This window comes from Hemibagrus wyckioides, linkage group LG22 (assembly GCF_019097595.1).
Source record: "Hemibagrus wyckioides isolate EC202008001 linkage group LG22, SWU_Hwy_1.0, whole genome shotgun sequence".
In the NCBI taxonomy this organism is placed as follows: Eukaryota; Metazoa; Chordata; class Actinopteri; order Siluriformes; family Bagridae; genus Hemibagrus; species Hemibagrus wyckioides.
In genome coordinates this window covers 6333293-6348145 of record NC_080731.1, presented here as the reverse complement: position 1 = coordinate 6348145, position 14853 = coordinate 6333293, and the positions used below count along the sequence as shown (strand labels likewise).

The 14853-nt window shown below is 37.5% G+C and overlaps 1 protein-coding gene across 1 annotated transcript in view; it reads right to left on the bottom strand.

The window, feature by feature from the left end:
• Positions 1–14853, bottom strand: part of niban2b (niban apoptosis regulator 2b) — a 40291-nt gene that overhangs the window by 4795 nt on the left and 20643 nt on the right. The window contains exons 6-10 of the mRNA XM_058375008.1: positions 8666–8781; positions 5131–5235; positions 4881–5043; positions 3012–3199; positions 2064–2219 (exon numbers count right to left, since the gene is read on the bottom strand). Coding sequence (XP_058230991.1) covers positions 2064–2219; positions 3012–3199; positions 4881–5043; positions 5131–5235; positions 8666–8781 — 728 coding nt within the window. The remainder of the gene's footprint in view (positions 1–2063; positions 2220–3011; positions 3200–4880; positions 5044–5130; positions 5236–8665; positions 8782–14853) is intronic.

Here is a 14853-nt window from a genome sequence, read left to right as displayed (position 1 = left end):
AGTTATTATGTAATAAACTGTGAAGGATTAAATAAATGAGCTGTAAGAGATTAGGGTTTAAATTATTGTTTGTTATAATTTGAGCTTTGATGCATCACTTCATATTAAATTATGAGATAATCATAGCAAATTTTTTAATAAGTTAAATTCACAGCTGCATTTCAGTCCATATTTTAATTGCAACAACATTTTTTGTCCAACATATTCTTTATTTCTTTCTTTTTCTGCAAATCTTGCTTTATAATTTACTGCTTTTTTGAATATTGAAACCATAAACCTGAAATCTGGCTGATGATCCACTATATATATATATAATTTGCATGAATCGGAGTTTAGGATAAAAACTGAACCCAAGATTAATCACGTTTCACACGGTCTTAATTTCTGAGCAACACGCCTTTAATTCGATACAAAGCACTTCACACGTTAACCAACAGGGGGCGCCCTCGCACAACGCTTGCAACACTTGGGCTTCTTGTGAGAAACTTGTGATCCAGCGCAGATAAAAATACACTCTGCATGTTCAGTCTTGTGTCTCCACTCCCTTTCTCCAACACCACGCTCTTTAAAAAACCTTCTCCCTGTTACTTCTTCAGGGCATTTTACACATACAGCATAAAGGAAATAAATCAGATAAGAATCAAGAATCTCCTGTTATTACGGCTGGTTGTTCTATCTAAATCGATTACGGGTCCACTACAGTAGAAATGTGCAGGAAATTCAGGACTGTGCTGAATTCAACGATTTACAACATACATGTTGCAGTCAGACATGTTCAGGGCTGTGATGAAACTCCAGAGAATGAATCACTTCATGACATGATGTTAGAAGACAAGAAAATAATCCACAAACAACAATTTTCTCATCAACAGAAAATCTGCTTCATTCCTGTTACACTAAAGCAATTTATCATGCTTTTTTTTTTTTAAATCCATCTATAGTTACACAGTTGATGCTATAGAAAGTCCACAAAACAACTTAGTTCCTGTTCCCACTTACAACAATCAATTACAACACTTATAGACTCTGGTTCCCTTTATTTCTTTTTCCTTTCATTTCAAAGATAATGGGACAAAAAACGACAAGAAATAGGAAAGTCATGTTACGAAGTGCTGAAACTGGAGACAACCGATCAAGTCCTTGTGCGATTTGTTTCTATAGTAACAGTGATTACTGCCCGAGATTCTGTTGTAGACAACTAATCAACACCTTCGGACCAATCGGATTTTGAGAAATCGGCGATGCCAAGTTAAAACGTTTCTTAAAAAGGTCCTTCACATAAGCAAAAATGGGAAATTATTTGTTTAACCAACGTATCTAAGTTAAAATGACAGACATTAGAACCAAATGTGGATCCTTGCATGGAGCTTTGCATAGCTGCTTACTGTAGCACTTCAGACTACGGGAAATAGAGTAGAGTCTGTGTTTATAATTTAACCAAAAATTAAACTAAAAAACTAAAAAAAAAGAAAAAAAAAGAAAGCTACAGTAGGGAAAATTACAACCCACTACTAAATTGGTTATATTTATGTTTTAATAGTTGTTATTCTGTTTGATTAGTCCCTCGTGTCCAAATGGATTTAATCCAAACCTCTGGCTTATAAATAATGTCAACTTGGATCTAATGTGTTCTGCGAGAGGAAAGATCAGGTTTCATTATTTATTCCAGATTATATTAAACACATTTCTATAATGTTTATGAAATAATGAAATAAATAAATCCGTACTAAGTTGTTTAATGGGAATTATTTTTCATTTAGTTTCAGTGGTGGTGGAGAAACACATTTGCACCTCACATTCTTCCGTTTCTCTCCGCAAGAACATAACCAAAGTACAAAGCAAATAAAACACAGCAGATTATATCCCACCGGACAATTTATAACCATCTACAAGTCATGAAACGAATTCAGTCTTTCAGAGAAATGACCTAAAATGATCACATACTCAAAATAGCTTAAATTCAGTGCTGATTAATTATGGATTTTTGGTCCCCATGCTGCTCCGCATGGATAAGTGCATTTTTCCCATGAAGCTGTCACTACCGGAAACAGGGTGAGACTCACCTCTCTCATGAGGATCTGGGCTCTCTGGACGAACACGGACGGACTGGTGACGTCAAAGCGCTGCTGCAGGCCCTCCAGACTCAGCTGCTCCACCTTCTCATAGCAGCACTGCATCTTCACCGGGTGGTAGGCCAGCATGGAGATCTTCTCCATATACTGCAGAGAAAAACAACATCTAACTGACAGATCAGCTCAAATATACAGCTTTTTTTTGGGGGGGGGGGGGGGGTGTAAAAGAAGGAGGATTAATTAATCAAGAATTAATACTCATTTATTATATCATCCTAGTCTGTTAAAAATACCTCTTCTTGTCAACTAAAAGTGTCATTAATAAAATCCGGTTACAAGCCGTTGATTAATAGCAGCACTGAGGCTTTCTGTAAGGAGACAGATCATGAATATTTATGGAAGGAGTCTCCAGTGTCAGTAATTTTTCCATCATAGTAAAGTCTTTATGTCCTGTAACAGACTTTGTGCTTCGTTTATAGCTGCTATAACAGAGGAGATAACTAGTGTTGTCTCTTTGAACTAAATTGCACAACACTGTTTTGCTGAAACAACTAAGTAATAAAATAATAATGTAATAATAACTTGCATTTCTGGCATTTGTCACATGCCCTTATCCAAAGAGATTTACATTGATCTCATTTATACAACTGAGCAAATGAGGGTTAAGGGCCATGCTCAAGGGGGTCCAGCATTGGCAGCTTGGTGGTCCTTTTCACCTATTTTAACACCTTAACCATGGAGTTACCACTTCCCTTCAAAATTGTAATCACTGGAAAATTGCTGTAGTGCAAGAGGAATAAAACACTTGCTGAAAATAATCAGCTTTGGGGTAGTATCAGTGACTCTGCTTTGCTCCATGTTATGCCCTTTCTGCCCAAAGAATAGAACAGAAAATCAAAAATGTTGTATTAAAATGCCCATCATCATCATCTCTCTCACCTCTCCAAGCTTCTCTTTGTTGCCGCCGTTCAGCAGGTTCTTGCTCATTTCCACCAGCTCTCTGAAGAAAACATCTCGCACCTCAAAGAAGCCTCGGCTGGTGGGTTCCATCAGGGCTTCCAGGATGGAGCCGATATACGGCTCGATGCTCACCTTCAGGAGCTTCTCAGCCTTGGGCACCACCAGAGCTAAAATTCAGCATAGAGGAAAAGGGAAAGGAAAGTTCAAATCTCCACCAGAAAAGGACAAAAATGTAATGGATGCCTGTCTATCTCGCCTAAAATCTGTCACAAATCCCAAATATCAATATACTTGCTTTAACAATGCAGAAAACGATGCCTTAGCATCTCAAATACAGTCAACTTCCTATTACAATAAAGCACACTGTATACTGTGTGAGCTATTTCTATTTTCAAAGCAAAATAATCTGCCAGTAGAATCAGAAATGTTTAAAAGCATCTAAAATCAGACTAAATCTTGCCTCATTAATAATAAAAATTTGAAAATAAGAAATATTAAATAAATTTAAAATATATTAAAATAAATTTGCTCTTAAGATAGGATTTTTGCCTGTTACATCAGCTTTCATCTTTTAAAATAAATGATTATGTATATAATAATTTATCATTTACTTCCCCATAATATAATTAAACAACACATAATATAAACAACACAATTATTATTATTATTATTATTATTATTATTAGTTGAGTCCAGTCAAAGATTCCTCTAGAAATATCCTGAATATCAAATATTTCTTATGAGAAGATTATAACAAAATAAAATAGGGTATTAATCCTATATTTAATAATATTTAATGATGGTATTTAACCCCTTGAAACATGACTATATCTCATATTATAATATAAACACTTGCATGTGTTGTGGGAAATTAGAGAGGCGAATATGAATTGAATGAATTAAAGATCAACCCAAACAAGTATTTGACTTTTGGAGGGAAAATTATTGCCTAATATCCGGACTGAACTACGACACCTTCACCTCTGTGGAACTCGTCCTGTAACTGTGTAGGCAGCCGTTATTGGTATTGTAAAACCTGGGACTCGAGCCAATACCTTTGAAATGACACCGTTATCTTAACCCTGATCACACGATGACCTTAGACGTGCCTTTTTTTAACGTAATATAGGGGAGTAATGACTCAAATCAAACTCAACATCAGAGTTAACATCACTATACCATGACGAGACAAGAGAACCTCAACAAGGACAACCACCCAAAAGATATCACCCCTCTGGTTTGCTCAATAAGGATCTAAATCTCCATCCAGATTTCTGTAAAGATGTTTCAAAACCTTTTAATTTGTGTCCAGTGTGTCCAAGCAGGCTTTATTTTTCACTGGTTCTCTGAATGACCCATGTACTAAAAAGTACACTACATAACACCAAGTTCTTAAGTCTAATAAAAAGCTCTAAACAGGACCAGTCCTTCTCACTGGTGTGGTGCTTGTCAACTTCTACACGTTGTATCCATAAAACCAAACTCTTCCCCCTCCTGCAGTCTGAAGAAAAGTACTAAAGCATTCACAACCAGACTGTGTAACAGTTTCTTACCCCACATGCCGCCAGGCTCCTTTAATACCCATGGACTGGACTAGACACACGTTTGTCACATATCTAATCTATCTATCTTACCTAATCAGTAGGTAAACTTCACTTAAAGATGCCCGTTTCTCCGTTTCTATGACTACTGGTTTTGTTTCTTCCCATAAACCACAGAAACGTGACCTCATAACTACTCGTGGAATGTAGTTATTCAGCTAGGGTTTCATTTGCATGCTGTAAAAATGTGGGTTAGTAGGCCAAATAAAAAAAGGAGTAAGGAGTAAATAACGAGCTATTTCAGTACCTCTGACTTTATTGGTCACATGCTCCTTAGAGGTGATGATCTGGTCCATGTCGGTGCGTATGGAAGCCTCCAGAGGGGGACGTCCTGCCTCACAGCGCTGCACTATGGCCTCGTACTGAGGCTGTGTTTGACTCTGAACCAGACTGTATACGGCATCGGCGATCTGATCACACACACACACACCCCATTAGAGCACTGCAAAACCATCCATTCTAATAGTGCTGCTAATTTCACTTCATTGTTTAATTACCAGCGTCCAGTTCTTCTGCCTTTCCTGCATCTTTCCCTTCAGACGTGGACTAATTTGGTCTCTCAGCTCAGGAAGCAGCTTCTCCATCACCAAGTTAGCCAAGATCTAGAAAAAAAAAGAAGCACAATAAGGTTCAGCTACTCATAGCTACATCCTTTCATTTATCAACATGTCGGTTGGAGGCAAGTGCTAAAAAGGTAGCATGATGCAAAAATAGGAGCTGGAATCTTCCCGTAATTGTTAATTAAGGGAATTGGTCATTCATTCATTCTTTACAACCGTGCTGAGCAGAAAAGCATCTCAGAATAGACAACACATCCAACCTCGAGATGGATCAGCTGAAATTCTGAAAAATATCACCTGGTCTTGTTCCAACCCCTCCACTCCTATAATATATAGGTTTATATTATTGAAATGTATATACGTTTACAAGAACCCTCTTTGTTTACAATCTTCTTATTTTTGCACAATGTACTGTAGCTACATATACAGAATGTACACTGGTCAGCGTTGTTCTGTGTATGTGTCCTGTAGTGTTTTGTATTGTATTCTTTTGTTTTGCACTATGGTCCTGGAGAAACGCCGTTTCATCTCACCATGTACTGTGTCCGTTATATATGGTTGAAATGACATTAAAAGCTTCTTGACTTGACTTTTTGTAGCTACAGGAAATGCTCTGATGGTCTGACCTACAGCCTTGAAGAAAGCTCTAGAAGCTAAATGCAAGGGTTTGAGATATCCAGATGAAGTCAAGGAGCTGTGATGATTCATTCCCGTCATGTTATAAGCCTCTCAGACAGCATGTCTGGGTGTTTCAGGCGTACTACTAACCACAGGCTACAGCCACAGGGATAACAGCTCTTTACTGTGTGCTGCTTTACTAATTCAGCACATGCTACAAACAAATATTTAACGTTATGCAACTGAACAGAAATTCAAGACCACACCTTTACTCCTCCCTGTATACTAACATCCACCTGCATATCTTTTTTTCAAATCGCATCTCCTAATGTCCATATTTTCTAATGTTTAATCTTTCATTTTGTAGGAAGACGCTATTAACGTGTGTTAGGAATGAATAGATGCACATATAAGGGAAAGAAAAACAAAATAATTGTTTATTTTTCTATGATAACACGTCCTATAATGTTTTGCGCATTATACTTTTCATCTGTTACATCATCCTATGTATATCCTATATATATATATATATATATATATATATATATATATATATATATATATATATATATATATATATATATATATATATATATATCTCTTGTAATCTGAAGCAGTCCCTGGCAAAAGAATTTCTTTCGATGTTCTCTCTTATCTTACCTTGTAGCAGGCTACATTTATGGAAAATAAAATCAACCCCTTCTTTATGTAACCCGATTCAAGGATTCAGCAGCATTGTGGTATAAACTAATCACTCTAACTCAAACAGGTCACCTTGCTGCTCATGATGTCCCTGGTGCAGTCACAGAACAGGAACAAACATGCCTCCAGGCTGTTAGGACACTGCGTAATGCTGCGCTGGACACTCCTTTCCAGAAAATAACGTCCCACACAGCCACAACACACCACAAACTGAAAACAGCTGCTTCAAACAGGTTCATAAGACCAAGATGATGATGGATATATTAATATCCTTCATTCATTTATCCTGAGTTTATCCTGTGAGCTCACAGCATAGCCCAATTATATAAGTGCTCATTTAGACCATGGGATCTCAAATCAGAGGCAGATTACAAAGAAACATCATTTAAGGCTTGAAATGAATAAGAAAAAAAAAAAAATACAGAAATTGTGTAGGCTCTGGAGATGGTGGCAGTGGTAATTCAGCTTTATCTTAATGTTATCGATCCACCGTTTATTTTATATTTGCAGTAACAAGCAATAACAAAGTTTCACCAGATCAACGAGTAAAGCTTCTTTCATAATAAATAACACAGTGTTTCAGGGTGCTTCGAGTCACACCATCCTGTTGTTCATCATTTTTTTCCTACAAAAGCACATTCCCTAGACTTCTATTCTTGACTTTGCCTAAAAGCTATTTTATTTAAAAAGAAGCGACTGGACAATTTAGACCAATCGATAACAGTCACACTGGTGTTTTTCCATGAACAGCTAATAATAATAAATAAATAATAAAACACTCTCTCATTTAAACATTTCACACCGCCACGAGTGTTTTCACCTTTCACACACAAATGCACATTTGACCATGGGGCCGACCCTGATGGAAAAGAGCCTGCAGGGATCTCGGTCTCTCTTTCACCCACTAAAAAAACCACGCAGCATATCGAAAATGGAATCCTTGCACAATAAGAGGAAATGAGCTCAGAAGCAGCCAAGTCGGTTATAAATAACGTTTAAAAAGTTATTAAACTTAAAGTATGCGATGAAGCATTAGGTCAGTGGGGAAAAGAAAACTCTAAACGATTCAACTTAACTTTCACTTCCCCTCACAGAGCTGATCACATGGTGTATACAGGAAACCTATCAACCCAGGTCATTCTTGATGAACGGCGAGCCACGCCTTTTTAAATAATATACACCGGGCTTGACGCAAAGCTCTGTGAAACGTCTGCGCTGCTTGAAGTGACTCATTAGAAGCTGTAATGACATTTGTTCGTAAGCTATTATGAACTGATTTATGGCAGTCTGAGTGAAGTGACCTCCGCTTACCCTTCCGTCTGACGGAAACACAGACACGGCGGAGTATAAATGGGCAGAACGTGCATTCAGGACAGTGCTTTTCTGTGAAAATACAGCGAAGCATGTCATCTGCTCTGAGTGTGTGTGTTGGTGTGTGTGTGTACGCTCTGATAAACCAAGGCCTGAACTTCAAAACACAAGTATAAAACTGATTACCTGGACAATGATTCGGTTAAAATGCGCTCTCTTAAATGCCCTGTAATAACCCATAACAAGCCAGTTAGTTAAGCGCTTTAATATACAATTTAGCATCTTTTTTTTTGTACTTTCTGTATACATTTTGTATACACAGAATATATTTCACTCGCATTTCTTTCTCTTGTAATCTGAAGCAGTCACTGGCAAAACAATTTCCTAGAGGATTATCTTATACAGTAAGGAAAACTAACTAGTATGTGGTTTCGCTGGAGGAAATCGAAAGAATCGAGTAGCCACAGCTCTTATCTTTCGATCGCACATATTGCCACCAAAGACGCATTAACAGCGAGAAGACTTTGTTCAAATACTGCTGAACTTTATCTCGTGAATAAGGATAAAAAAACAAACAGACGGGATGTGACATGTGCTCGTCTCGTCACTACCAGTTTGTCACCTGACACGGAATATTTCACAATGCTTTGCTGAAGCAATAAACAACTTGAAATAATTAGAGAAAAAAAAATTAAAGAAGGATGTAATATAAGAACAGGATACCGGTTCAGACAGGAGAAAGGCGCCGGAATGTTCTAATCTAATGATAAAATGAATAAAGCAAAAGAGAACTGCACATGAAAATGACTGAATGAAACCGACGTGAGGGTGTGTATGTTACCTGGGGAGGTTCACCACACATCATGTCCCAGGTCCCGTACTGACCGTTGGCCTGGCGGTAGAGTCGCACTGCGTCTGTAAACGCCGGGGTCTGAACCTTACATTCCTCCGACAGGCCTGAGGAAGAAACGGAGAAATTAACAGGGTCAGAATGAGATCATTGAGACCATCATCACCACCATTACTTTACTGAAATAAAGTCTAGTCTACTATGCAGTGTCCTATTATTACAGAGTCATGACTAAAATAATACAGGCGCAATAACTATAAAATACGTCTATGTAGTATCTATATGATGGACAATAAAATTAAAAAAGGCTTCCACAAAGATTCTTTAAAAAGTTTAATGGTGCTTTCACACACTCTGCCTTTTCCTTCCTCAACCACCAGTGCATGTTTTACATTTATGACCAGTGGGCACCTGCTTTTTTCCCCTTTTATTTATTTATTTGTTTGTATCCCTTTTTGGGTCACAACTTTTTCTAAAAGTACAGTAACATCAATCTCTTTTTTTTTTTTTTTGCCTTGGCCTTGAGTCAGTCAACAAGATGTGGAGAGCAACAAACAAGAAGGAACAAATTCCAGTGAATACAGTAAATGAGTCAACATGTTGAAATAAAAAAATATTTCTTTGCCAATATTGCAATGCTGCCATATAGAGATTGATTAAAGAAAACAGTTAGCATGGTTTACAGGGGAACTATTTACAGACTGTAAACTGTATTAATTAAAATAAAATAAAATAAAAAACTGTAATGAATGAAATGAAATGAATGGAAGTCATAGCATAGTCATGTCACCCGAAAATGTTAAAAATAAAAATAAAAAGACAATGAATAAAATAAACAAACACATAAACAAACACAAACAAACACAAATAAATAAATACACAAAAAATAAATACACAAATAAAAACATAAATAAATAAATAAATAAAAAAATAAATACACAAAAAATAAATACACAAATAAAAACATACATACATACATAAATAAATAAATAAATAAATAAATAAATAAATAAATAAATAAATAAACAAACAAAATAAATAAATACACAAATAAAAACATACATAAATAAATAAATAAATAAGTCTAAAAGTAACAACTTTTTGGTGATGTTCACTGATACAGCAGTCATGTTTAAGTCAAACAAGTAGCTCATATTTTTAGCACATGATACATTCTTCCCCCCAAGGGATGCTCTGAGCATTATTTCTCCCGCAGAATAGCAGAAATGATTGCTGGTAACAAGTAGACCCTAGATTACTAAAAGGAACTTTCTGTTTAATGAGGCTCACCCATGATGCACTTGAGGATACAGAAACTCACAGATCATAACTTCTTCTGAACAGGTGCAGTTTCACACAGTGGGTGTATCTTCAGTAGCAAAAATAAAACAGACCCCAGGGGATTCTTTCAGCTGTGTCTCTCCTAAAATCCCCTTTTATGTAGAATGCAAGGTTTGGTTTTCAATGTAAAAGCCAGCTAGGGAACCTTTAAGGACCCTTATTATTATTGTTGTTGTAGTAGTATTTATTTATTTTTAATTTATTTTTACATCCCTACATTACATTCTTGCAAATAAAGCTTCTTTGCATTGAGTTAGTAGGTGGAGTAAGCTTTCTACGATCAAAAAGCATCCCTGGGGAAACCTTTTATTCTAACTGCTCCTATGTAGTGCCTAGGGAATAGTGAGAAGGGCGCTGTTTCAAAACACACTGTGGTTCAGTTCCCAAAAATGACCTAAATAGGGAAGTAAGAGTGATGGTATATGCGCACATGTATTGGTGTGAATAAATGAAAGTAAAACTCTCGCACTCGATCGTGTGTACACACACACACACACACACACACACACACACACACACAAACAAATACAAACACACACACACACGCCTACATACACACTCACACCCACACACTTGCACAAGCACATAAATGCATGCCCACACACACAACCAAACACACACACACACACACACACACCCACACACACACTTACACAAAAACCCAAACTCACACACAAGCACTTACACACATACAACCAAACACACACTGACTTACACACACATGCACACAAAACCAAAAGCACACACAAATAATTACACACATACACACAAAACCAAACACACACACACAACCAAAAGCACTTACACACACACAAGCCCGTCCACACAGAACCAAACACACACACACATACACATGCACACGCACACTACATGGCATGACCACAGGACATTCCAGTTGTGGGAACCGCTGCCTCTGTGGCTGCCATGTGGAATTATCAGCTAAACTCAGTCACGCTTCTAGATGCAAATTCAGCCTTCATTGGAGGATTGAGGGATTGAGAAATAACAGCCAGATGTTGATTATTGTTTTCAACTGCTTTGGTATATTGATGGTTACGGCAAATATATATCCATAATTAAAATACCAGTTCATATATGTGTGTGTGAGTGACTTGTGACAAAGAGGGGAAGTAAGTTGGAAGTGGGCTGGGTGTGGGGCCTGGAGGAGTGCAGACAGGAAGCACACAAACATGCAGTTGTGCTGTGCTTATATATGTGTGTGTGTGTGTGTGTGTGTGTGTGTATGTGTGTGTGTGTGTGTGTGTGCGTGCGCATTCATGCATGGTAGTTGGGTATATCCCAGAACATGGGTGGAGAAGAAAGCAAGGCTCTATTTCAGGGGTATTCATGTAAAATTTGTGTAGTAACACTTATGCTTCTAAAATTACAATTATGTAGCAAACACAACTGAAGACCTACAACATTTACCTTAGCTTACAGTTAAATTATGGTTATAAATATGAATATACGTGTATGCAAAATAATCATTTCATTTTGTAGCACTGTATAGTGTACAGACATGCATTCATGTTAAATATTCTTTTTGGCTTTTGAAAACAAATCATGCTGCCAGCTCAATCATCAGAAAAATAAAATAAAATAAAATTTAAAAAAATTTTTTTTACATGAAATTAAAAACACAAGAGAAAATTTAATTAAATTAAAAAAAGTAAATAAATTTAAATTAAATAAAATTCAAAAATCACAAGAAATTTTAAATAAACATATTTTAATTAAATTAAAATAAAATTAAAAAACGTTCCTGTCCTGATCCAATATCTGTGGTCTAATGATCTGCCTTCAGCTAAATAAATTCAATGAGGGTTTGTCATAAGCAGGAGTAAAAATCATTATGATATTACAGGAAATGACAAGACAAATAAAAATAATTATTTTTTTTATTTTTACATTTCATCAAGTTGAAAATCTAATAATAAAGATGTAAATATTATATTATATATATATATATATATATATATATATATATATATATATATATATATATATATATATATATATATATATATATATATAAAAAAAACACACTATATTGCCAAAAGTATTCGCTCACCTGCCTTGACTCACATATGAACTTAAGTGACATCCCATTCCTAATCCATAGGGTTCAATATGACGTCGGTCCACCCTTTGCAGCTATGACAGCTTCAACTCTTCTGGGAAGGCTGTCCACAAGGTTTAGGAGTGTGTTTATGGGAATTTTTGACCATTCTTCCAGAAGCGCATTTGTGAGGTCACACACTGATGTTGGACGAGAAGGCCTGGCTCTCAGTCTCCGCTCTAATTCATCCCAAAGGTGTTCTATCGGGTTGAGGTCAGGACTCTGTGCAGGCCAGTCAAGTTCATCCACACCAGACTCTGTCATCCATGTCTTTATGGACCTTGCTTTGTGCACTGGTGCACAGTCATGTTGGAAGAGGAAGGGGCCAGCTCCAAACTGTTCCCACAAAGTTGGGAGCATGGAATTGTCCAAAATGTCTTGGTATGCTGAAGCATTCAGAGTTCCTTTCACTGGAACTAAGGGGCCAAGCCCAGCTCCTGAAAAACAACCCCACACCATAATCCCCCCTCCACCAAACTTTACACTTGGCACAATGCAGTCAGACAAGTACCGTTCTCCTGGCAACCGCCAAACCCAGACTCGTCCATCAGATTGCCAGATGGAGAAGCGCGATTCGTCCCTCCAGAGAACGCGTCTCCACTGCTCTAGAGTCCAGTGGCGGCGTGCTTTACACCACTGCATCCGACGCTTTGCATTGCACTTGGTGATGTATGGCTTGGATGCAGCTGCTCGGCCATGGAAACCCATTCCATGAAGCTCTCTGCGCACTGTTCTTGAGCTAATCTGAAGGCCACATGAAGTTTGGAGGTCTGTAGTGATTGACTCTGCAGAAAGTTGGCGACCTCTTTGCACTATGCGCCTCAGCATCCGCTGACCCCGCTCCGTCAGTTTACGTGGCCTACCACTTCGTGGCTGAGTTGCTGTCGTTCCCAAACACTTCCATGTTCTTATAATACAGCTGACAGTTGACTGTGGAATATTTAGGAGCGAGGAAATTTCACGACTGGATTTGTTGCACAGGTGGCATCCTATCACAGTTCCACGCTGGAATTCACTGAGCTCCTGAGAGCGACCCATTCTTTCACAAATGTTTGTAAAAACAGTCTGCATGCCTAGGTGCTTGATTTTATACACCTGTGGCCATGGAAGTGATTGGAACACCTGATTCTGATTATTTGGATGGGTGAGAGAATACTTTTGGCAATATAGTGTAATATATATAAATATATATATTAAACTTAATGTAAAGTAATTAATTATGTGTTTATTACAAAAGTTTCACTTCATGTTAGCATACACAAGCCAAATAATATAAATTGACATCAATATACGCCAATGGATAAATCACCAGGTGTGTCTGTGTTACAGTATATTTACACAGTGACCTGCATTACTGGGACCATATCTGGAGCCTAGTCCACCACTTGCAGCCTAACCAGTGCTCTACTGCATACACCAGTCTGTTTATTATGCACACAGTGTAGAAAATTGTACAAAACTCAGGTCATTGTGACATTAAAAACATCGTAATAAAATATCATCCACGCTTTACTCTGTGTATTCTCTCTCTCTTCGTACACGGTTCACGGCATGGGTGCTATTCAGACCGTTTCTTCTACACGTGTAATCAGTTCCTGTTAGTCTCAAAGCAAATTCCTGTCACTGTGTTTTCAAAGCAAATTCCTGCTACTAAGGACGGATATTAGCCCATTTGATCCCACCCGCCACAAATGTGAACGGAAGGTTATAAAGTCTATATAAGGAGTCTGTATTTAGGAAAAACTTGCTCCCGATAAGGTTCGAGGTGGATCTGGAGAGTAACCTGTGTGAGGTAAGGACCACTGGGCGTGAAGCGGAAATACATGACGCATGTAATTTAGAGCAATTTAGAGTAGCCTGTCCACTTAACAGGACGTTTTCCGGAAACATCAGCAGAAAGAAATCGGAGGAAAACCACAAAAGAACATGTGAAACAGGATCAAACCCTGAACCATGGAGCTGTCAGGAAGCAATGCAGCTCACTGCACCATTCAGTTCACTGAACTATATTGGTTTCATATCATTTTGGTGGTCAGATGACCATGACCTGTACCTGCCAGAGCTGTGAAAGGAAATTACTCAACCATGTTGTAATCCGGATTGTAAAGCAGATACAGCTACTGTATTCAGTGTGTATAATCGTCAAAGGTATATGAATGTTAGAGAAATTGAGAGGCTCGGATTTCTCACAGCGAAAGGAAATGCAGCTAAATAATCCTGTTTATTTTTCACTGTTATACGAGACGTAATTCTCTTTGAATATCCATTTCTAATTATACAATGAGAAACATACTATACAAGCTACTGACTTTAAACTACTGAGTCTGATTGACGAGCTGACGTTTTGTCATCATAAACTTTAGAGAAAAATAGGAACAAAAGGATTTTAATCAGAAGAATAATAACATTCCTACTTTATTGTGCATAACCTACATGCAAGATTTACTTCAACCTCATCATGGCTTTATCTTGATGTGTCCCAGCTGTGGGGTCAAGACAAAAACATGCTGAATTACTCACGACTGCAGCTTGACACAGAGCCTGGGAAATTAATTGCCCTCACATACCAGATTTTACTGAACCCAGTGTAGACTGACTGCATCTTGAGCAGAGAAGTTATGTAAAATATAACTGTAAAGTGCACACACACACACACACACACTCATATGTACATATTCACACACAAACACACATGTACACAGATGTTAACACACACATA